Genomic DNA, 24766 nt, shown 5'->3' on the forward strand with positions numbered 1-24766 from the left:
TTCAAGCTGTTCTCAAGTCACGGGATTGCAATAGGATTCTTCTCATTTTGTTAAATGGAAGCAGCGAATGAAAACACAAAACAGGAAATATTTAAGAAAAAAGACGCGCTTAGCAGATTCAACAGAAAAATAAAAACTAGAAAGATTGAATTCTGTCAGCTTTTACAAAGAAAGTACTTGACTCTTAAATCCACCGACTACACACTCTCTCTTTACACTAAATAATTCACAGACATTGAAAAGCTTTGTCCAAGTTCAGGAACAGCCTTGTACCTGTTGTTTAATCCTCCTCCAGTTTATTGACTGACTGTAATGGAGGTCATCTGCAATTTTTCGCTGACTGTAGTTGATTGGTGCACTTAGCTGAAATTCTGTGAAAACCTTTTCATGAATGACTGAAACAAATAAAGTTTAATGTAGGCCTTGTATTTAGTTTGAACTTGTAAAAGACTGAAACGCTGTGAAAAAGCATTTCTCTTAGATTTTTATTTAGTTCCCAGTGCTCTTCCCAGCCTAATGGCTGGTTGGTTGCGCTATTCATGCTCCATTTGTCAGGCGCAGTGGCCCGTGGACATGGGATGGACTCAAGCGCAGATTCAAAACCGGAGGCCAGGGGTGAGGTGTAACGAAAAGAGACTTTATTTTTACAATGCTCAGAGGCTAACAGAAAGTGCAGACTAGAATCAATGAACATAAACTAGATGTCTGAGGCGAGAGAAAAATACTGTGGTGAAAACTAGATGGCAGGGATAACTGGGTGCAGGTACTGGGCAGGGAAAACTGTGGCGGGCCCGGGCACTGAAACAGAGGACAGAGCAGTCAGGGGAATCCCACAGAGGGTTGCGAGTGAATCTAAAAAAAATAGTACACTGAGCTGTCTTACAAGCTTGCAGGTGGGGGTTGCGTGGAGGGGGGAGGCAGGAGAGGTCCAGGTGGGTGCTGCATGCAATGCAGGGAGGCAGGCAGGAGAGAATGGCAGCTCCAAAACGGAGAGGGGTTACCGGTGGCAGCAAACTGGTATCCAGGAGAGCTTGGTAGGTGGTTTTCAGAGGCTGACGAAAAAAAACAGAGATACGGTTAATACACACGATTAGTCACCAAGGAACGGACGTGAGGCCGAGAACTGACTAAAGTTGGCAGATAATCTGGCGAAGACCAGTTGAGTGCGCCGGTCATAAATACTGCTGGTCCGATTGCCATCAGGTGAGGAACAACAAAGACTCCACCCAGTGGGGAGGAGCTGATGCTGTGGAAAACCACCCAGACCACGACACCATTCAGTGTGTGTGTGTGTCTGTGCACACAGCTACTGAGTGTTGCTAAGTCTTGCTTTTCAAAGTGCTGTTTGTCGTCTACTCACTAAAAATTCCCACAAGAGACGGCGAGTTTGGGGACCGTCATTCCACTGTAGAAACAGATGGAGATATATCAGGTTATATGCTTGACTGTGCATATCTGTTTCATTCTTTATTATAAATAAAGCTTTGTCTGTCTTTGAGGCTGTGTTTGCTGCAATAACAATAACTTTCATGTAATGTACATAAGTTACATGGAAACATAAGATTAATTATTTATTATATGGTGATTATTTTTCATCAAACAAATAATTTATAGAAGTAAAACAGATAAGAACTTAATTGTGTGACTTGTAACAGTCTTGGAATAGTTATGTGTTACATTATTAATGTATGCAGAAAGGTAATGTGATTACAGTAAGACTGCAGGCCACAGAGGAAGTTTGACATTGAAGTAGCAGATTTCTGAGTTTGAAAAGGTCCAAGAACATTTTACACATGTGAGGTGAAAAACTGCATTGAAGTAATAAATGAGAACTCTGCAGTATAAAGTGGGGCACAGTACAAAGCAAAGAGTGCAGTAAAATGTTCACGTAGGTCACTTTACTAACAGGAATGCAACACCAGGTCTACAAAAATAAGCCTTTTAGGTTAGAACATAGATATCTGGTGTATTTGGGGAGATATCAACTCACATCTAATTGACTGGACTGAAATGCCAAAAATGAGCAACTCCAAATTTAGTTTAGTAACTTTTCCAAACACCTATGAGGTCTAAAATCTGTTTGGCAGAAGGCGCCCACGGGTGCACTGCTGCATCTATTCTCTCTTCTACTACAGCAATGACTCATGCCGGCACAAAGCCACTCTACCGCTGATTGATTGCAGAGTTTTCTCACCGAAAGCAGCCCAGCATTGAAATAAAGCATGAGGCCACATTGGTGGGGAAGTGCTTTTAGGAACCAGGGAGGCAAGGAAACACCATCCAAGAATCCAGTCGGAGTAGCAGATTAATGTGTTTAAAGGCATATCAGGTGCCCAGACGTGAGATGGAAAACTGAGGGTGAACGCAGTGTGAACAGCAACATTTCAGCAGGATGATGTTTCTTTGGGAAGCTGAGAAATCTGTGTATAACATTTTTTATTTTTCCAGAAGACCTTGCAGTACATTCCTAAAGCCCTTCTGCTTCTTACTTCCTTACTTTTGCTGTGATGGGGGGGTTCACACAAGGCTCCATTAGGGTTTACAATTTTCTGGAGCCTGTTAATATTGCTTATTACTGTAGTTTTCTCTTCAGTGTTAAAATATTCAACAATATGGTGCTGTGTTAAATCTTCACGAAGGTCATGTAGATGTTTTTTCGCAACATATCACCCACCTCGATATTGTTGCAAACCAAGCATCCCCTCAGAGGTCCTCTGTGGAAACACGCAGCATTACACTGGTGGTTCCCTTCATTGTTCCCTACAACACTTGGCTGCCTGAGTATATTTTGCAATTTATTTATATTTTTTACTTGCAGTCTCCCCACTCTTCCGTTCTGCGTGTCACTCGATTAATTCTGCCCTTTCATTCCCCACTTGGTCAAACTCCAAGTCAAACGTCTTGTTCTGCATCTGGCAACAGCGTTCTTGTTTGTTCCACAGCTGGTGGAGAGCTGGCAGCTTTATGCTGAGCTCACGAAGGCTGCAGAGCAAAACAAGGATCAGTCCAAGACCAGCTGGAGTTCATCCACAGGATGGGGAACTTACTGGGGAGGCAGATATGTTTTGTGTTTCTGTCTTCTTTTTTTTAAAGTGTGGGTGCATCTCCTTTTCTGTGCCCTTCACTAACTCCAGCTCTATGAGAAACATGTATATCAAGCAATCATATAAACCCCCAAATTTTGGAAATTTTTAAATGATTAGACAGAAAAATGATTCTGAAAATCTGCAGGTGAAACACTGAAACACACGCACACATTCATCAGCTGAGGTTTCCCAGCAATCCCATGATCCTCTGAGGGATAGTGTCTAGAGGGAAATGCAGTACATTGTTGTAACTGATAAAACTGAGAGAGCGATGAGATAAGAGGAATGAGACAAGAAGAGAGAGAAAAGTTTGATGTACATGCACGAGTAATGCGTTCATCCCCTTCTTCTCCAGTCAGGTCATTAATCACAGTGCTGATTGTCTCATTCCGGTCATTGTTCAGATACAGGCTAAAAACACTATTTATTGGTGATTGAAGACTGGGACATAAAATGGATTCACAGTGTTGTGTGTGCATATGTGTAATGAAAAAATGGATTTATAGATCACGTGTGACAAATCGGGCACAATATCTGTGTGTAGCTGTGTACGGATTGCCCACTCATGAAACATGCGCATGTTTGGTGGATGAATATCAAAAGAGCTCACAGTTTCCCTGCTTTTAGTGGTTTATTACTTTTGCTGCTTAACACATTAGAAATGCTCTGTTCCTTTTCTCAGACAAGAGAAGGAGAGGGAGGGTGAGAACCTGATGAAAAGTAGAAATGTGTGGGTACACTTGTGTGTGCTCAGGTCCTGCTGGTTCACAGATGTCTCAATTTGTGCTTTTGCCAGTCACTGATGACATCACCTCCCGAAAAGGAGCCACACCCACACACAGGACAGATAACACTGCCAACAATAGGCAAATTTGTGGTAGAAAGATCAATTCTGAATGTCAGTGTTTTAAAATTCCCATTATCCTTCTTGTCAGTACATACAGCATGGTTAAGGTTATGGAAAGACTTTTACAGCTAGCGTCCCTCCAGATTTCCAGCCTTCACACATTTACTTTCCACTTCATTTCTTAGAGGACACCTTTTATTCTGCAGTGGCAGCAATAAAAATGGCACAGCATGCAAACCATGAACTGCAGAAGTGTTCAATATGTGTGCAGTTCCTTTATATATGGGGCTTCACATACAAATTAAAAAGTGTCTGCATCATTCAGTCAGCCCAGTATAATGCATTGTAATGAAGATCTAGTATTCTTTTTCTTATGTCATAAACTCATATTTCTTTGAGTGAGTGGATGTCTTACTGAGCTTAAATGCACTACCAGACGCTATCAGCTGTTCAGACCTTCTGTTTGTGACGGGCAACCAATCAGAATAAAGTTGTCTTAAAAGCAGAGAAGCTAAAATATGTCTTGTCAAACAGAACGTGGACAAACTCCTCTGTAACATAACGAATACTTATTAACTGTGAATGAAGCAAATCTACTCTTCATTTAATCCAAAAATAAGAAATATGCGTACATGATGTTAACATTTAAAAAAAACTGACAGCTAAGTCTTCGGCTTTCACAGTTGATAGAAGACATTCACTGTGCTTCATATCTTTCTGATGTTCCTCCTTTGATGAGGTAGTGATAGTGCTAACATCACACACGCAGACACACAAAATAATGTTTTTCTCCGTTTGCACATTCAGGCTGAACCATTAGTAAACATGCCTGGCTGCAGGTTTTGCTGCTGATTTTCTTCAGAGGAACACTTTATAATCATTCCTTCCTAAAAATTAGTGTCACCAAAATTTACAGCAGCAAAATGTTTTCTGTGAGCCTCAGCCAGCTGGCTCCGGCTGATATTTCGGAGTAACCTGACAAAGGGAAATCACTCATCAAATTTCCTTTGACTTGGTAAATGGGATGAAAAAGTGGCACAGAAGGAGGACGTGGCATGTGAAAGAAAATAGAGTAAATTGATCTACTTGTGCCCTGGGCAGTTTTTTCATCACTCAGTTTCAGTGACACAAAGAAAGGTAAAAAAATCTTCAACCTGAAACTGAAACAAAACCGAATCTCTTCAGATTTCAGTGACAGTTTGAGGATAATCACTATGCATGACTGCGTGGGGACCAGGGGACCCACAGACGCCGTGTTGTTTGTTCTGAAGGTGTGACAGCACTGTGTGCACGAAGCTGGTTGTCTCCCTGTGAGCTGTGCTTTGATTAATTAGCCCTCTGGTGCATGCTGGGAAAGGCTCCAGCTAGTAGCTGGGAAGAAATTAAGAGGAATTTGATTTCTGTCCTGATGGTGTCATACTAACATTTTATAGTAATAGTGTTCAAAACCTATTGATGTTTAGTAAGCAAAGCCCACATCATGCAACAAAGGTTTGGGGTTTTTTGGAGGGGTGGTGGTGGTTAGCACTGTTGGCTCACAGCAAGGTCCTGAGTTCAATTCCACCATCAGGCCGGGGTCTTTCTGTGTGGAGTTTGCGTGTTCTCCCCATGTTTGCGTGGGTTCTCTTTGGGTACTCTGGCGTCCTCCCACAGTCCGAAGACATGCAGTTAGTGGTGATGGGTTCACTGGAAACTCTAAATTGCACATAGCTGTGAATGTGAGTGTAATAATTAATCAATTATTTATGTATGAATGGAATATCTCAGAGGCAAGATTTGGGGAAATCAGTACAGGTATTACCATAGAAATACACTTTTTCACAGCGGTTGACTCACAGTCTTGTAGACATCCAACATCTCAATATGCACATCTATCAATGCCTCTTAAGATAAATTTTGATTTAAAAAGAATTAATAAACATTAAAAATTAGATAATATTTTCTCTGTATTTTATTTATTTTAGTTAATTTTTCAAGTTTACAAAATATTTTCAGTTGGTTTAAATTGTTTACGTGGGTCTAATTTTATGTTATAAAGTACAAAGGTTATTATAACTGTACAGGTCCAATCCAACAACACACATATCATGCAGGCCATCAATCTCATAATTCAAATGGGAATTGAACCAAAGGAAGATCTAATTCAGGTTCAGTTCAGTGGCTCTGATCCGTGTCTACGAGGGCTAGCAGACAGCTGTTTCACAGCATCTGTCAATGAGATTGGAGTTTTAAATAAATTACCCACTTAGAGTTATGAAGGGAAGTCACAGAGCCTAAAACTGTATTTGTACCCAGTTGTTTGTTTATTTGTGCTATAAAGTTGGGCATTTTAGAGTTTGTGTGGATTCACACACAAATGTTAGTGTTTCACACGTCCATTAGTGCAAGTCATCATGATATGTTAGATATTACCAGGCCATTTATCCAGCTTTAGAATTTAGAGCCAAGTGAGGTGACCGAGCACATGAGGGCTGACCCAAATACAAAACAGATACATTTAATGAAAGCTAATCATTAGTTAATTACTATGAAGATTACTTAATTGTCCTTCCCAAGCCAAAAGGTGTAAATTAAGTATCATTTTATCATTTAATCATGCTTTTGAAAGCACAATGTGGAACAGCTGTGCTGACATCAGTACAGATATCATATATTTATACTGACTTGCTCCAGTCTTTGTAGCATGTCACTGTTGAACAGCCTCAAGATTGTGTTTAATGTCTTTGTGTCAAAATGACAAGCCTCTGGATTAAACCTAACATTTGATCAACAAGTTAACAAACTCAAAAGAGACCAAAAATTTTAACTAATGGGTGAGTGGAAAAGATAAAAACTTAAACACAACGGTCCAAGTCTGTAGAGAAAAATTGTCACCTGGCATATAAACTCCAAACTCCTTACCCTTTAGTTTTCTTATTTCCTGCTAACTAATACTGCCACAGCACCATCACCAAAAGATCCCATATATGTAAGGAAACCATCAGGGTTTCTGTCACCTGATGGACTTCAGCTACAAAAGAAATAATGCCTTGTTTTTATTAATTAACTTACAAGTCAGCATATGTGTGCAGAAATCGACACACTCCACAAATGACAGAACAACAAAAGTGAAAACTGAGGGAATACAAAAGCTTTAAATACACAAAAGGTAATTAGGAAAATGGGAAACGCCGGGATACACAGCTGAAACTAATCAGGAAAAACAAGTCAAGGGAAGCAACATTGAATACAGCATACAGACTGACTCCCCGGCACCGCCCCTTTGATCTCACTGCACCACCCCTCCCCTGCAGCTGAGCCAGGGACCACACCTCCGCCACAATGAACTGAATGAAGAATAAATTATGCCAACAACATGCAATAAAAAAACATCAAAGTCAAACACTTGGCAGAAGATTCATCTCAAGATTAAAAGCTGAAAATACAAATAGTTATTTTGTGTAAGCTATGACATGTGATTGGTTACTGTTTAACTATGCTTGTCAAAATTAAAAAGCTTTCTCCCTACAGTTACTAAGAACTAGAAACCAAATCAGAAAATATTTGATCATGACATACCAGACACCAGTGTGCGTGTGTGATACAGAGCAACATTTTGGGGCTGCTGATGAAGGTTAAAACCAAACATATAAGTCCTTTTTGTAAACTCTTGACCTCATTAGACAAAGTGGTTTCTTCCTCTGAGTTTCAGATTAAAGCTTCAAACACTTCTAAACTAATCTAGATCAGATCACTAGATCTGGCGCTGGCGAAGAGATCGAAATAGTCCTTCAAATAAAGAGGAGTCTTATTAGGAAAAAGGGGCTTTGTTGTGAGGCGAGTGTTTGGGAGAGCATCAGGTGGTTTGTTTATTTGCTGACTGAAAGACACTTTTCTAATTCACGGATTGTATCCTGCTGCGTCTCGCCATCTCCGTCTTTTCGTCATCCACTCACCATTCAAAGTTTGGATGAGGATTTCTGTGGTGACAGTAAAATAACAGCCAGCCATTTAAAGGACAGTTACTCTGAAAAATGATTGTGTTTGTGTACCAGAAAATGAACATTGAGAGAGAAAGACAGAACTGAGAGAGAAAGCGATGGGCTGAGAGGCAGAGAGAGGGTAGAAATAGATGGAGAAAAGCACCAGGGACCATAAAGCCTCTCCCCTCTGGAAGTGTATTGCTGCGACAGCTAATACAGTCTGCTTTAAAAGACCAGAGACAAGTCTGTTAGACTGCTGGCTATTTTCAAAGTACCCAGGAGTGGCATCTGTCCTTGAGTTAGCGCTCTCTAAGCCTTTACCAAATGTCTCACAAATTTTAGCTTTTAGCATGGCTTTAACCCAGCAGACCTGCAGGTGTTCCACATCATCTGGTTTTTGGTGTTAAACACACTGTTGCAAGCTTACATTGTGTTAAGAGAAAATGCACCGTTTGAAGACTCACATTTTGTTGAAAAATAGCTCAAAATAAAATAACTTTGAGTCCTGCTTATTTCCTGCCAGCCATCCAAATATATGGTTGAATTCCTATACGTGGGTTTATTAGCAATCCGTTTTTCTTAGCAGACAGCAGTTTCTGTGTCTTTGTCTTCCTCTGTCTATGTGAGGGTTACATTGTTCCATGTCAGATCGCATACTTCCACACATATCTACATTTCTTCATGTGCATTATGAATACCCACGTGGTGTGCACGGTAACATGCTTCAAACACGCTTCAAACTCAGCTTCACTGTCTATGCTCGCTAGTGTAAGGAAAGCAACCACCAGTCGATTTTATCCAGCAGCATGAAGATAAAACATCTTTTGTCAAAGCTGGGAAGGCGCCAAAAGAAAGCTGCAGCCGATCCAGGAGAGAAGGACAACCGCTGCCCAAGCAAAAACCTGCAGTGATCCCGTACATGTCAGGAGCATCGGAGCAGTTGAGACGCATTTTTTCTAAACACCGGGTCTCTGCGGCTTTTAAACCCCAAGGATCGGGTCCCCCGACACAAACAGAGTCACATAGTGTACGCTGTTAAGTGCAGGAGGATTGCCAGGATTTATACATCGGGGAAACCAAACAACCTCTGGCGAAGCGGATGGCACAACGCAGAAGAGCCACCTCGTCAGGCCAGCACTCTGCAGTCTATTTACACCTACAGGCCAGTGGACACTCTTTCAATGATGAGGATGTAACATCCTGGACAGGGAGGAACGCTGGTTTGAGGGCGGAGTCAAGGAGGACATTTACGTGAAAAGGGAAAGACCATCTCTGAATCGAGGAGGGGGCCTAAGGGTACATCTGTCACCATCTTACAATGCTGTGATTGCAGCCATTCCCCAACTCTCTGTGAATGGTACTCATGGTTATTGATCAGTGGTTGTTGATCAATGTCATGAGAATTTACATAATTAAGATTAAGGAACTGACCTCCCAGCCCATTGTTCCTTCAGTGGGCTGGTTTCAGTCATTATGCAAATGTACTGTTTATAAGATTGGATACCTGCAGTCAGCTGAGACTGAAGAAGTCACCTGGATGAGTGACGAAACGTTTCTCCCACAAAACGCTACGTCCAGATGAACAGAATCAACTTTTGGAGATTTTCTTTCCAAGCTCCTCAGACCTTTGTTAGAAGGCTTTTCTTTTCTCTAATGTGTGCTTCATCGTCTGCTCTGTCCCCCTTCCTCCTGTCTGTAAACAGGAAATTAATCTCAGTACGCTGTGCTGAAGGATTCACTTTTAATTGTGGATGCACAGGTGTACCCTTTGCAGAAGTGTTTTTACCTTCGGTGTAAAAAGGAGGTGTACAAACGAGGGTTGATGGATGAATGGATAGGTGGGTGGATGGCAGAAGGACGAGTCCTTAAACAACAATTTCTTTGTTTTCATGAAATGTTTGAGCTATTTAAGATGATTGACTTTGTGAAGAAACTCGTCACTTCTACACTTTACTGTTTATGTTCTGTTGATGATACATTAGCTTGTAAATGTAAGTAAAGTAGCCTTAAATATAAATCTGTGATCATAAAATCTGTCATCATAAAACACAACAGCAGTCGTAATCAGAGATGGGCAGTAACGCGTTACTAAGTAAGGGATTACTATTGCAAAATCGGTAATTAGATTACCGTTACTTTCCCGTAGGAACGCTGCAGTACTGCGTTACTAAAACCGTGATTTTTTTTGCGAGAATGTCTCATGACAGTGACGTAAGCAAGTGCGACGTTGGTGACAGCAGCTGTGTGCAGATCAACAATGGATCATATATCGAGTGCAGAGAGAGTATGAGCGTGCAGCGTTTAAAGTGTGGAAGTACTGACCTTACTTTGAGTTTGATTCCATAAAAAGTGACAAAAACATTAGCGTCCATCGTGCGTGGGAAGAAAACTTCTTTTTACAGCGAAAAAAACCCCTAAACTTCCGAGCAAGCACCGAGTAGCTACGACGTGATGGGAAACTCACAGAGACACTCGCGCGGATTCTTCAACTGACCGCAGCACACCTACACCAGGGTAACCCTCCGCCTACCCTGCTCCTGCTTTACAGGTGAAAATAGAGCAAAAGGACCGCTGAGTCTTTGACTTTATTTATTTTCTGCTGTGTTTTACTTGCATCTGTTTGAAAGAGTGAGTGAAAACACAAAAAATATTTTATTTTATGTGCTGGAATGTGTAGAAAATAGGTTTAAATGTTAAACTAATTTATTCAAGTCAGAGAATGTTGCATATAATTAAATGTTTTGCTTGATGCATAAAGTTAAAAGATTAAAACTGATAAAACAAGTTAAAAAAAGAGACTTTTCCATTTGATTACATTTTGTATGATGGATTATGTAGAAAAAGTAGAATTGGGCTGAAAGATCTATCACTTTATCACCTCTTCAGGTTGTAAATCGTGTTTTTAAAAAGTAACTAAGTAACTAAGTAACTAAGTAATTAATTACTTTTGAAAATAAGTAATCAGTAAAGTAACGGGATTACTTTTTGGGGGGAGTAATCAGTAATTAGTTACTGATTACTTTTTTCAAGTAACTTGACCAACACTGGTCGTAATACAAGCTTTATGATGCACTTCTGCCACACCTTATATTTAATTGAAATTGCTTTAAAATGAGGCTTCTTGGAGGATGTCTCACTTTTTTGTTAAATGCCTCTCGGCTTGTGCCGCTTCCTCACCTCCTCCTGTCACATTTGGTGACAGGAACTGAGAAGCACAGAGAGGCTTCAAGGAGAGGAATCGAGTGCTTGAAGCACTCAAGCTTGCATTGATCTGTATGATAGAGAATCTAGAGAGACAGACTCTATTATTTAGTTCATCTGTGCCTTATTATATTTTGTCAGATTGTGCAGTTTTTGTCTGTGTGCGTTTGCACACACTCTATGTGAGGCCTCTCAGTTTGGTGACCATAATAAGGACTGTTATTCTTGTTTCTGTGCTTCACATTAAAAACAATTATAATTAAACTGAGAATATTATGATAAATTGTTGAATTATTATCTCTATAGAACTACACGATGAAACAGTTCAAAAAGAGACCTGGCTTTGAAGCGTCTCTAAAAAGAGCAATTCAGGATGATCCTGTCTACATTTATTTTGTTCCTGAGGCTCAACTAACAAACACAAAAGCCCCAAAGTGACAATTTGGGAGCGCAAAACTTTGAAGTAGTGGAAAGATGGAGGCATGGTTGAATGCACTGGTGTTATTTCGACTGTAGTTAAAAAATGCCCAGGTTTTGTTCTTTGAGCAGCAGCATGTGGTGTGACAGGCTGCCTCTCACCCTGTTTCACCTGCATGACCCGAAAAAAAAGTCAAAGGACCCTTTTTACATGAACTGTTTGCTTTTCAGAAGCCATATGAAGTTAGAGTCATAGTCATGTTCCTTCACCACACTGGTAGTTCACTGGCTGTTGCCACAGTAAAATCTGTGCAGCTTTTGTCAGTTTAAGTAGTTTCAAGGTTGATTTACTTGGAAAATCTGGCAGCTGCTCCAAAACTAAACGGGAAAAATGGTGTACAAAATACAAAATACGATAAATCAGCTTTTTTGTTTGTTTGTTTGTTTGTTTGTTTTGTTTAATGTCCTCGTGTGTGCTTTCTCCTGAAAAGTCACATAGTGTTTGTTGCTGTGAAACCTGTATGGCTGAAATAAAATCCTCATCCTGCCCTGTCATTTTCAGCACAAATTACTTATTGATATGAAACATTGATTTGTCATTTACTGCTGTTATTTGCTCAGGGGAGAATAGAGCAAGAGAGGGAGAGAGGACTGAGTCGCCTTTAAAAGATAGAAAAAGCTTGCCAGCAGGGTTTCATACATCATCCAGGAGATGAAGGTTTTCATTCGTCAGTCTCACATTCGTCTGCTGGAGCAGACGTTCAGGCTGTAATTAATCCAGCCGTCTAAACTCTACAACAGTTTGTGTTTTACTCGTGTTACATGTCTAGAAACACATGAGCTAGATTCCTGATATTTATTAGCCCTCTCAGGCTCAAATTACGTTTTTGTTGCTAATGCACAAAAGAATACCTGCAGTGGTACTTCTGAGTAAAAAAAACCTCATAGAAGATGTATGTGGGGTAATCAGGTTGTTAGCTTTTAACTGTTGCAAATCTGCAACGCCTGCCTTGAGAGGGTTAATGAACCGAAATGCACACAATGTTTTGGCCTGTGCTGACATTTCTTTATGCAGCATGCAGTTTTTGAGTTGCTGACATTCTTTTTTTTTTTTTCCCGCCTGTCCCGTTTGGTTCTTTTTCATCAGAATTGTTGTCTAAAGGCGAAGAAAGATGCCCAACGGATTTACTTTACCAAATGGACCATCCCAGCCTTGCCGTATTGGTCTATTTGATTCACCTTTGTTTTTATTGTTTATTTTATTTTATTTTCACTTGCTACACACGGGACAGACATGACTGGGGGAAAGAAAAACAGCAGGGAAGAGGGACGGTCAAAAACAAAAACCAACAAAACAAACAGACAAAAAATACATACATCAATCACCTGGATCACCTGTTGAGAAAGAAAAAAGAGAAAACAAGCAAAACAAGAGAGCAATATAATAAACAACGTCATCACGATGATCTAGGTGAATATGACAGTAAATACTAAATGTTAAACATTATTGTGCAGCACGTGAGATCGACAGCACACAGTGTGCTTTGAGGTAGGAGCCAAAAAGGGTGTAGTTTGTGTGTGTGAGCACCCGTGTGTACACCTGTGAGCATGGACGCGCTTGTTTTTAAAAGGTTCCTTCATGTAATGATCTGCTAGAGGGTGTGGGGGAGCCACAGCCCGTCCTCCAGGGCATGAAGCAGGTATGGAGGAGATCAAGACTCCAGACATCCAGAGGCCCTCAGAACACAAGAGACCAAGGAAGACCAACAGAGGGGCAGCCGCGCCACTATCCCAGAAAGAGCTGAGGAGAGTCCCAGATGAGGGCTCACTCAGCAGCAGCCAGGGGGAGTTGCAGTGACGTGCCTGTGAGCTCCGCCGGCAGCCAGCTGTGCCTGAGTGACCGAGCCCCAGGCTCCAGGCCCCGACAAGCAGCCACCAGGAGTGAGCTGGTGTGTACCTGGACGCCCACCCCCAGACACCAAGAACCACCAAGGGAAGGAAGGGACATATTCTTGATTTCCATCAAGCAGCAGCCTGTCAAGCTGAAAAACCAGTGTGGAAACGGTAAAAACTGCAGTTTCTGTAATGGCCACTTGAGTGAGTCAATAGTCCTGAAATAAAATATGAATGAATGATAAAATGATACACAATGAATATAACGTGTGGAAATAATCCATGGTTTTGGGAAGATCAAGTATGGTTTTCTTGTCTGTTGTAATATCCAATGTTAGTCTTTAATAGCAGGGTCTAAATGTGATAAATATACTGATGTCTAAGTTATTAGCAACTTTTAAAAACTGAGATATATGAAATTTAAAGTTTATCAGAATCTTCACAAAAACTCTAACTTATTCAGTCCTTTATACTTTCATATCAACTTGAAATTTGGTGTTTCATTTTGAGCCACGTACCCATGGTTCTGTGATTCTTCGATGGAAAGGTAATTTGTGGTGAAGACAGGCAGCGAACAGCTGCTGCAGAACGATTCAGTGTAGATTACTCTGTCTCCGGATGCTTAATGTGCAACCACAGAAACCGCAGGAGCAGCCACTTCACTCCTGTGTTGATTCTTAGTGGGTAATTAATAGCGCAGTATCAGACTATCAGTGTAGCTGTGATTAGTTTAAAGAGGAAGCTGCATGTGTCTAATCAGTGCAGACAGAAAACACATCAATCTTGCTCCTGTTTGATGTTTCATTGACTAGAACTGCAGATGTAAGTCAAGCAGCTCATCAGTAGATGACAGTTGCATCAAGCTGTTCAAAGAAGTGATACAATGATGAGAAGATGCTTATCTTACTGGATCCAACTGGTGTTACTAAAATTATTTGCATCATAAAGTGCTCTAAAACTTTTCAATTTGAACATGTTATTGTTTAGCCCACTTACATGTCCAATTTTAATTTGTATTTCCTGGTGTGTTTGCACTCCTGTCAGTTTCACTTCCTGTCTTTGACAGTTTTCTCTGTTTTTTATTGTTTGCGCCAACCAGATTCAGATTCACCTACATCCAGTCTTCATTGTATATTATCCCCTGTTCTCTCTTGTCAGTTACCAGATTGTCTTCCAGGGCGATCGTGGCTCAAGAGTTGGCAGTTCATCTTGTAATTGGAAGGTTGCCGGTTCGAGCCCCGGCTCGGACAGTCTCGGTCGTTGTGTCCTTGGGCAAGACACTTCACCTACCGCCTGCTGGTGATGGCCAGAGGGGCCGATAGCGCAATATGGCAGCCTCGCTTCTGTCAGTCTGCCCCAGGGCAGCTGCCTCCACCAGTGTGTGAATGTGAGAGTGAATGAATAGTGGTATTGTAAAGTGCTTTGAGAGGTCCTGAAAAGTGCTATATAAATGCAATCCATTATTATTATGTGTTGCTTTCAATTGATTTACTTTCCCTTTTCGGGCTGTTTTTTGGCTTTGCCTTTTGCTGCCTGGGTTTGGTTTCGCTCTGTACGACCACTTTACGATGATTAAAGTTGTGAATTTTGGGAAAGATTTTACTTTTCCTCTTCCTCTTCTTATGTGTTGGGTTTCTCACTTCTATTACCAGTGGTTTCATTTAATGATTGGTCACATTTTGGTCACATGACTGTTGTCACTCTAATGAACATATTCAAAGAAATCATTTAGTGGCAACACAACAGAAAGCTAATTAATGGTGAGACCGAGCGCTGAGCTCTTTTTCTGATCATTTAATCTAAAGTAACATATTTAATAATAATAATAAGCAGCCTGTCATTCATGTCTGTGAGATCAGATTCTGGTTGTTTCTGCGGTTTCCACATTGTTTTTCATGTTGCACACATTGGGGTCAAACATGTGGACTGCTGTGCACCCCAGCAATCATGGTTAATCATCATTTGTTGTAAATGGCTATTTCATGAGTAGAAGATTACAGTCGGAGGCTAATGACAGTACTTACCATAACATGCATGATGGGAGACGGCTGTTTAGGTACGCAGAGTGAGCAAAAGGAGAAATGAGAACGCTGGACTGAAACAGTGGAAGCAGAGGCGTGTGTGCATCATCAGATGTCATAATTGTGTGTGTGTGCAAGCATGACTAAAGACAGTGTAATGTAGTGTAATATTGCAGATGCAGATTGCTAATCTAGTGTAGGATGACTCTGCTCTGAACTGCAGCATCTCTTTGGATAATCATAATACTCACAGGGTTTGTGAGCCATTATGCAAGATTATATTTCTTAATAATTTCTAAATGTTATGAAGAATTTTTCTGGAAGCAGCTGTTACATGTTTCCCATCACTGTGGACCTGCAATGTGAACAAAGAACTCAGTGAGAGGAATAACACATGAGGTTTATTTTTAAAAAGACAAAGCTGATACAGTCTTTAGAAAATGTCAAGAAAGTTCAAACTAAAAACAAGCCAAGGAGACAGGAATAGGGGACACAGACATGGTTCTGGGTCATTTTGACCCAGTGCTTTTGAGTTCCTGTGTTTTGGTGTTAATTCCTATGGTGGTTTATGTTTTATGTATCATAGCAGTCTTAAGTTAGTCTGTTTTAAGTTCTTTATATTCCCAGTTTGGTTTCTTTCCCTTTTAGGTTCCCCTTGTGTTTTTGTCCTTTGTGTCCCTCTCAGTGTGTCTGTGTTGATGTGTGTTTGTGTGAGTCCTCCTCCTTGTGTGTCATTCTTTTGTTTAGTTCTTTCCCTGTTTAGGTTTAGCCCTTGGTTTTGTTTCCCTGTTTTTGTATCTTCATGTTTCAGCATGAATAAACGGCTCGTCTTTTGTTTAACCAAGTTCGTTTCTCCTCGTGTTGTCTGCTTCTGGGTCAGTTTAAATAACATCAGATCTGCCTCCGCAGCCCTTTGAGAGATTGGGAAACAAGACAGGGATGAACAGTTAATGCAAGGTAGACAATGGGGAAAGAACGGAAATGCAGCCAGTGAGACGGATAAGAAGACTAACCTTAAAAGTAAAACTGGAAGTAGAAAAATAAGAGAGTTAAATAGAAATAGAAAGAGCAGACAGGGAAATGTAGAAGACATGGCAAACAGCACGGGCTAAATAAAACCAACAGAAATCAGCAGAAAACAGCGGCAGTGACAGGTGGCACACTTCCACCCAGTCGATGGAGCACTGTTTATTTCTGTTTCATCAGATTTGGTAACGTTGTAGTCAAAAGTTTTGGAGCAGGAGGTTGAGGATTGGGAGTGGTTTTGACTCTGGCTCCTTGGGGAAGTCAAATTAGCAAAAAAGTGCATCAGTCAGTGTGTGTGACGGATAAAATCCTGCATGAAGGTGTGTATGAACAGCTGAAGATGACTTTCACGGTTGTCTAGAAAATCTCTGCATAAATATTCTTGTGTCTATTTAGAGTCTACTGACTCATTGCTGCAAGGCTTTTATGTCTCCTGTCACTTGCTGTTTTGATTTAGCAAAAGGAAAACTGTCACCAGTGCACTCCTGGTGTTGAGGACACCGGAACTTTATTTGTCGTAGAATGGATGTTTGTTCACTTTGGCCTCTCATTTGTGTAGCTGTTACTGACCTGATCCTTAGAAACAAAGGCCTGCATGTAAATAGTTGGAAAGACTTTTAGCGCAGGTGTGTTTCTGGCTTTTCTTTGCAGTCTGGGTTTCATTGCATAAACAGTCAGCATTCATAAACAATACAAGTTGCTAGTAGCCTCAAAAATTGGCCATTGTACCCAGAGATTAGGGCAGCAGATTAATTGATGGGTTCCCAGATTTTACTGCCTGATTTGTTTTGACTGAATGAGAAATTCTTCCACAGTCATCATATAATTGATGATCCATTGGTTTTCATCAGCACTTATCCGATTCAAGATTTCAGGGGGAATGGAGCCCCCCAGTTGCATGTCACTGGACGACAGTCAGACTATATCCTGGCTACACATAAAAACAGCAAACATGACGTATGGTTATCACAAAAATAAATAATCATGGAATTTCGATTTGCTGTCAGTTACTTGAGTATAAACTATTTACAGTGACTTACAGCAAAGGCTGTCTCTTGAACGGAATCTTTACAGGGTTTCTCTCGTGTTTAAGTATCAGAATGTTTCAAACTGTGTGTGTGTGTGTGTGTGTGTGTGTGTGTGTGTGTGTGTGTGTGTGTGTGCGCTTCTTTGTTTGATGTTGCCTCGGCCTCTCTGCTGAGCCAGCTCAGTCTCATCTCCTGATGGATGAATGCTCTCTCACTTTCTAGCCTCTCGCTCAGTCTCTCTCACCTTAACCAACCCCACCCCTCAGAGATTGATTGCCCCATTAAAACTCTCCCCCCAGTTGCTATGGTAACACACATTCAACTGTACTCTGATTACAAACCATATACATGTTGAGGACCTGAACTCACATCAGTCTTGCATCTTTATTTTTCATCCTCTCCTCCCTCTGCCTCCCTTCCTCCTGAGCATTATTTTTATTTGGTGTTTTATTACCTCTCATATCTTTATTCCTCTTTTTGCTACCCTCCACCTGTGGTTTCCTCATCTTTGATCATTCCCCAGCATTCCCTTTGTAGAGGGCTGTCCACGCAGGAAGAGCCTAACAGAGACCATGGTGGTGACCACATGCAAAATAAGTAATCCTGAGAGGAAACGTGTCATTCATGAGGTTGTTCCTGAGGTCCCTACAGGTTCCTATGTAGCTGTTTACTCTCAGCAGAGGGGAGCGTCATAGAGAACCAGTTTGTGAGCTACTCTGTTCATGTCTGTGCTGTGTTCAGCTTTTTAGTTTAACTCCTGCAGAGAAGACAATCGTCAGAGTAGACTTCTTGAAGTTAAATGTGTCTGCTACAGCCAGGTTCTGTGCTTTTCATGCTGCTTTTTTAAAACTCTACCTCTTCACAGCATCATCAACACCAAGCTACATAGTATTGTTGTGTTGCTGTTAGCAACATGTCTGCATTGGCTGCATACCCAAAATCCTTTGTGTCACCAAATAATTGCTCAAATGGACACAAATGGAGTACCGTTTTAGATATACAAAGAGATGCATGATGTGTTTGATTGTTTACCAAAGAGTCCTGGGTATTACTGTGATACCACTACTACTGATTCCTTCCTCTGTTTATTCACTACCCGCTGTCCTTATGCACCTCCCATCACTCATGTTGTACTCTTCCTTCCTCAACTTATTGGCTTTTTATCTCTGATTCGCCCCTCTGTCACTCCTCATCTGTACTTCGCATCAGTCTGTTAATTTTTGCTTCTTCATTCCTCCTTTAAATCCATCCTCCTCACTCTTTCCCTCCCTCTTTGATCTCTCTTCATCTCCTGTCTTTAACTCCTCCTTTCCTGCTGGCCCCATTTTTTTTATCTCTAATTTCCCATTTGGGTTTCACACAACTCTTCTCGTCTTTCTTTTATTCATGGGTACATCCTTCTCTTTTCCCACCCATCTCTCACTTTTTCCAGTTCTCAATAAATGACCTTCATCCATCTTTATATTATCAACTTTTCACTAAACAACCCATCTGTCTGTGCATAAATACTGACTCATAAAGCATGCTCTTTGGTGTTTTGGCTTATTCTGTAGACGTTGCTCATTTGTGTTTTTACAATAAACCATAAAATCTTCTGTAGATCATTTTCTTCTTTAAACTCCTTCAAATTGCATTTTTAAGCAGGGAGTAAATGCTGCAGCAGTCTAGGTGAGTCAGTCAAAAGATACTGAAGCTAATCTAATTCTGCTGAATCACACTGGAGTCTGTTAAGCATTTCAATCTGGAGGTGCTCGCATAAGCTGATTAATGAAATACCTCAGTGTAATTATTATCATTAGTTTACCCACATAAGCACATTTAAAAACACAGAATTGTCTTTAGAAATGCACTGAGTGGTTTTATGGTTGATATGCACAATAAAAAACTAATTTCTGCTCATATTTGTGAAAGGCTCAGTAAAAAAATAACCTCAGCAGTAATATTTATGTTAAAGTGTTCATTATACTGAAAGGCATGCATACATCAGAGCACATTTTAATCCTCAGTCTCTCCTTCCTCTCTCTTACCTGTGTTTTAGTCACCGGGTTACAGGGGCTGGGTTATGGCTCTTTCTGAATCTAAATGTTTCAACCCAACAACAAAATGATTCTCATGAGCCTCAACGTCTAATTTTCTACATTTATTTCTGGTCAGACATCCTGGAAATGTTTGTGTCTTATGAGCAGTTTAGTCAACACCATAATCAAAGTAAGTCAGTCATTTTTATCACTTTTGAAAGTCTCTAGTCAGCAGTGATTTCTGTCCGACAGCAAAAACTGCACCGAGGTTTGGAAGTGTTCAGCCTGATGTTTTCCACATACACGTACACATGTCTTCTAGTCAGATCTTCTATTAACATAAAGTATAACATTATTAACATAAGGTATAATATCAGCTGACTGTTGATTTCTCATGTTTTAAAGTCAGGCAAAATGAGACCGTCCAGATGCATCTGGAATCCAGAAAATTAACCCATTAATGACTGTAAATATTATTCATACAAACTTTGTTATTACCATGATCATTAAATATTAGTCTTTACAGACTTTACATCAAAAGTGCCGTATTCTTTTCTAAAAATCTTCACTAAAATCACTTTTTAGTTTCGGTTATATTTCTTAAGAGCCGGTTCGCAGCAGCCTCTGTTAAGCTTCTCAGCTGATAACTGAAGTCTAATATGAAACAGTCCAACAGGACAGCCTGGAGCTACTCATATAAATTTATTTTGTTTTCTTTTGAGAACAAGCACACTTTCCTAGGCAGACAATGGAAAGCACATTTTATCCTGACAGCCTGATTTTGTGTTCTGCAGTCCTTCAGCCTCGTTTATAAAACAATATGTAGGATCCATACTGTAATCTGGTTTATAAAACCTTACTCGCAGCCGGTGTTTCCTTTATGAACCGCAGTCCTTGTGGAAGTGTGCACACATGAATCAGCTTCAGATTCTGCCCTCTGAATGGCTCATAAATACAAAGCACCTCATGAGTGCTGGTGCATAGAAACGAACCTACTAATCAACGGCTGCTTCTTTCACACAGCCGTGCCAGTGCATCCATCATGCAGCATTATGGAGCTGTGCTACCAAAGTATTTATATGTTTACAGCAATCAGACTGATGATTCATGGCTTAAAAACTTTGGTGCAGCATGATGCCGCCAAAGGACAACTTGTGTGTACCAGCTACGCGAGCAACTGCAGACAGAACAGCAGTTTTTGACACACTTTTGCTTTTGTCCTGTTGGGCTCAGGCTGCAGTAGATACACAGGAGCAAATATGGAGACTAAACATGTCTTCTTATACAAACACAAGCTGAAACCACACAGAATCTAATCGTCTAACTAATCGTGCATGATGTTTGTAAAGGTGGCATCTAATATTTGAATTGGCTGACCTTTGTGTGTGTGACTGCTGGGAAGTGTGATTCTTTCTTTGCTGTTGTGTAAATGTAAAACTGGATCCTGGCCTAAAAAGAGCTCTGGTCGTCTTTTTCAGTGATCTGATGGCTTCAGAAGTCCTGCTTCTGATGGAATAACTAAACCTGTGTTCTCCAAAAAAAACCAAAAGAAAGATAAACAGCAGGATTATAGAAGTTATCTTTTTTTTTTATATGAGCATAATTTTCATATTTTCATCAACCAAATTAATATGAGAGCAGATTAGGTGTGTAATGTTGTAAAACAGAAGGTGTTAGCAGGTGCTTCCCTCCTCACTAATGGACGGATGGAGAGAGATGAAGCGTGAGAGGGAGAGCGAGGTGGAAGATTAGGCACTGCTGCACAAACTGCAGGAAACACTATTCGGTCCATCTGTCCATCCTTTGGTTTCACGCTGAGGTCTAAATTTCACCAGTTGGCAGAAGTGACGTTGCATGCTCACGCACACACAAACTTACCTCAGACAAGCGTTAGCATTGTTAGTGTGTTGGTGTCTCAAATTAAAAGGGAAAGAGCAGAAAGACATTTGGTGAGCAGTTCTGGGTTTGCATGACTCAAACAAAAACAAGCCTCTTTTTCTGGAGGCCATCATGGCGACTCGTCCTCCCTGCTGTCTCGGCTTCTTTGTACCGTCTTTCTATCTTTTGACTCTCTTCCTCCCATCCCTCTCTTCTTCTGTCTCTCATGTTTTCACTCAGAGTTTTTTGCATTTGTTTGTCCTTTTTCCGTTTGTTCTCACCCCTGCTCCGGGTTTCTGCCTCACTTGTTTTTCTTTCCATCTGAAGTTCAAGGTAAACAATAGAGAAAATGCTGCTTTTAAGACGTTTATGCGACACGAGGTAACACTAAACCGAACTAAAAGTCGCACACTACTATATTCATCCATTATTCATTCTTTTCTGTCTGCATTTGTCATCCTTTCTTCCACTTAGCCTTCTGCTCCAGCTTTTTCTATTGAGCCTTGATAATATAGAGATAAAATAATTATTTTTCTGTGTTCTGGTGACTCACCTCAATGTTTCATTCAAGAGTGAATCCACCCTTTTATACCTGCCAGTGTTCACTTACAACTTCCTTTGTCTATATTTACGGGGAAATCTTTACATAATTCACAATCCAGTTATTTTCTGCTTTCATATGAAAAACAAGAGCTACAGTATGAATGCAAGGTCAAAAACATCATACATAAAACGCACTGCAAAATAATATCAAGGGGACAACAAAGTAAGGTTACTTTGAGTGGGAACAAAAGCCAGTGTGAAAAGGTTGATTTTCCTAAATTGCTCTGGAGTTTCTATTCCTTGAATGAGGAGCGGGAGAGAACTCCAAAGCACCGAAGCCCCATCACAAACAGCTCTGTGCCACAGGATCAGCAATGTAGAGAGGGGATGAACAGCTCTCCTGTATCAGAGGGGGAATGAATACTGCAATGAACACTGTGAAGGGACTTTTTAGGAGGAGAATCTTATTTAATACACTAGTGTAGGTGGCTGAGAGTAGGCATTATGTCCTGCCAGCAAAGCCTGGCAGTCGAGTTTTGGAAATCCTGTCGCCTATCCAGGACTTTGCTAGGCATTCTAGATTAAATGCCATTACAGGGAGAAGGCAACGAACGCATGGGTGAGAGATGCAGCACGGTGAAAATGAAAAATGAAAGCTAAAGTCAAGAGGTGTGATTTTGTGACAAATTTGACATTTTCCTCAAAAGATAAGGGTCAGTGAAGTCATCATCTAAAGGGTGATGACTTCATCATCGTATAAATAAGGCAAAACTGTTTCTGGTGAAACTCTTTAAAAAGAGAAAGAAATCGATATACTGACGTATATCTATCTACAAATATTCAAAAAAGTATTTCTTGGGTGCAGAGCAAGCCAAGTGCAGGGCTGGAATTTTAATTTGATGAAATAAATTTTGGAAAGCAACTGCTATTGCTGCCACTGAGTGTGTAATGAGGAACATGTTGTAAACTTCTTAGTTAAAACATCCATCCATTCATTTTCTTAACTGATAATCCAGTTTAAGGTCGCGGGGAAATAGAGCCTACGTCAGCTGTGATGTGGAGAGTTGAGGTACACCCTGGAAAGGTTGTAAGTCTATCACAGCGCTGCTGGGCTGAAACAGTAAGATTACAGAGCCAGATATAACTGCATCATCATTATTCTCTGAGCTGCATTTTCTTGCTGGAACTAGACAGCAGTGTGGATATTGAGTGGTACCCAGTTTCCACCAATGGAGTGCCAGTTAATGAATATTGTATCTATGCTCATTAATTCCTTTGGGTGGGTGGATGCATGTATAGATCAGTGCTTAGTGGTTCCATACCTTTATAATATCAAAGACGGGTGGTGACTATGGGAGGGGCTGCAGTGAGAATTTCACTATTGCATTGAAGGTGTAGAGATCATACAGATGACGACCTCTGTGTTATTATCCTCTGAAGGGTTTCACACCTTTTCCTACAAAAGCTGTGTAAGAATCGTTTCTGAAACCTGTCGAAATGTTGGCTGGCTCTCAAGGCTCCACCACAGAACTGGCTTCACACCAACACTGACACATTTTGCTGGGAAGGGTGTAAATTTGTGTAACTTTGGTAAAACCACAGATGCAACTGTAAAAAGTTTGTGTGATTTTTAAAACCTAGCGTAGCCAGAACTCTTCTCTCCTTTCTATTCTTCCCTCAGTGTTTTCATTAAAAAGTGTCTGACAGCATAGAAGACACTTCTTTTAGTGTTTGCTTAATGTTGCATAAGCTTCAAATGCACTCTTTGTTTGGTCTTCGGTACAGCTTTTAAAGCCTTTTCTTCTCTTTATTCATGAACTAATCCTGATTTTCCTTCTCGTTCTCTCTCCCCCCTCTGCAGGTGAGCTAGTCGCAGCACCCTCGGCTGTACCCAGCATCTCCCGTTCCCGTCTTCTTCTTCCTCTGCCTATTCCCATCATCTTCTGCCTCGTCTTTCCTGCTTCTCGTGGGAATCAAACGTCGTGATGTCTCTCTCCGCCTCTCCTGCCCCCTTCCTCCTCTTCTTCCTCTTCCTCCTTCCACTGCCACCCTGCCAGCCAGAGTCCCAGCGCAGTGACCCCAGCATGAACCCTGACCCAAGAACAGCCTTGCCCTCCATATTTCCCTCCTCCTCCGTCCTACCTTCCTTATCTAATGATAATAGTACATCACCCAGCATTGGGGATAAGTGTGATGAGGTGACCGTGTGCAAGCCGGGCATCCTGTTACCTGTCTGGTACCCCGAAAACCCTGGAGTCGGTTACCAGGTGACCAGAGCTGTGGTCTACTTCCTGTCACTCATGTACATGTTCCTGGGAGTGTCCATCATTGCTGACCGCTTCATGGCATCCATAGAGGTCATCACATCTCAGGTAGGATGACAAAAGTCATTTAATTATTTATAAAAGCAAAAATTACATCTTACAAGCTTGAACATGACATATACCTTGAGTCAGGCAAATGCACTCAATCCACGGGTGGTATAGTTGATATAAATGGTTTTTGTTTGGATCTCAGTTTGCATGAGGGGGGATGTTTAGCTTCCAAGGCCTGTTGACCTCACCGCTGAAGCTTTCAGACGGGTCGTTTTTGCAAACTTCTCAACTTTGAGAGCTGCTAGTTTTTCATCTTTTATTTCTTCAGGTTACAGATAGACTGCAGTGAGGATAAGTTGTGGTATGCTCCAAAAACAAAACACACGGTGGTCATAAATGTCAGCATACCTGGATTTGCCTCAGCACACCATTTTGGAACCAATGATGTAGGAATTACAAACTCATAGATTGTACAAATCTAGCAGGGTGTCGACCATCTTCCAGGCCAAATTACTCTACGAGTTATTTAAA

At 40.9% G+C, this 24766-nt stretch overlaps 2 protein-coding genes across 5 annotated transcripts in view; one reads left to right on the top strand and one right to left on the bottom strand.

Moving 5' to 3' along the window:
* slc8a2b (solute carrier family 8 member 2b) overlaps positions 1-24766 on the top strand; it is a 200307-nt gene that overhangs the window by 123805 nt on the left and 51736 nt on the right. For all 4 annotated transcript variants that reach the window (XM_082503049.1, XM_082503047.1, XM_082503050.1 and 1 more), the window contains one exon: positions 23782-24292. In XM_082503049.1, the coding sequence (XP_082359175.1) occupies positions 23906-24292 (387 nt within the window). In that variant the 5' untranslated portion in view covers positions 23782-23905. The remainder of the gene's footprint in view (positions 1-23781; positions 24293-24766) is intronic.
* LOC309687029 (uncharacterized protein) lies at positions 573-1251 on the bottom strand. The gene is made up of 3 exons (XM_082501694.1): positions 1129-1251; positions 884-1052; positions 573-798 (listed from the first exon to the last, which is right to left on the bottom strand). The coding sequence occupies exons 1-3, from the start codon at positions 1198-1200 to the stop codon at positions 737-739; spliced, it is 303 nt and encodes a 100-aa protein (XP_082357820.1). The 5' UTR covers positions 1201-1251; the 3' UTR covers positions 573-736.

The sequence above is a fragment of the Aulonocara stuartgranti genome (genome assembly GCF_965226115.1).
Source record: "Aulonocara stuartgranti genome assembly, chromosome: 14".
Lineage (NCBI taxonomy): Eukaryota > Metazoa > Chordata > Actinopteri > Cichliformes > Cichlidae > Aulonocara > Aulonocara stuartgranti.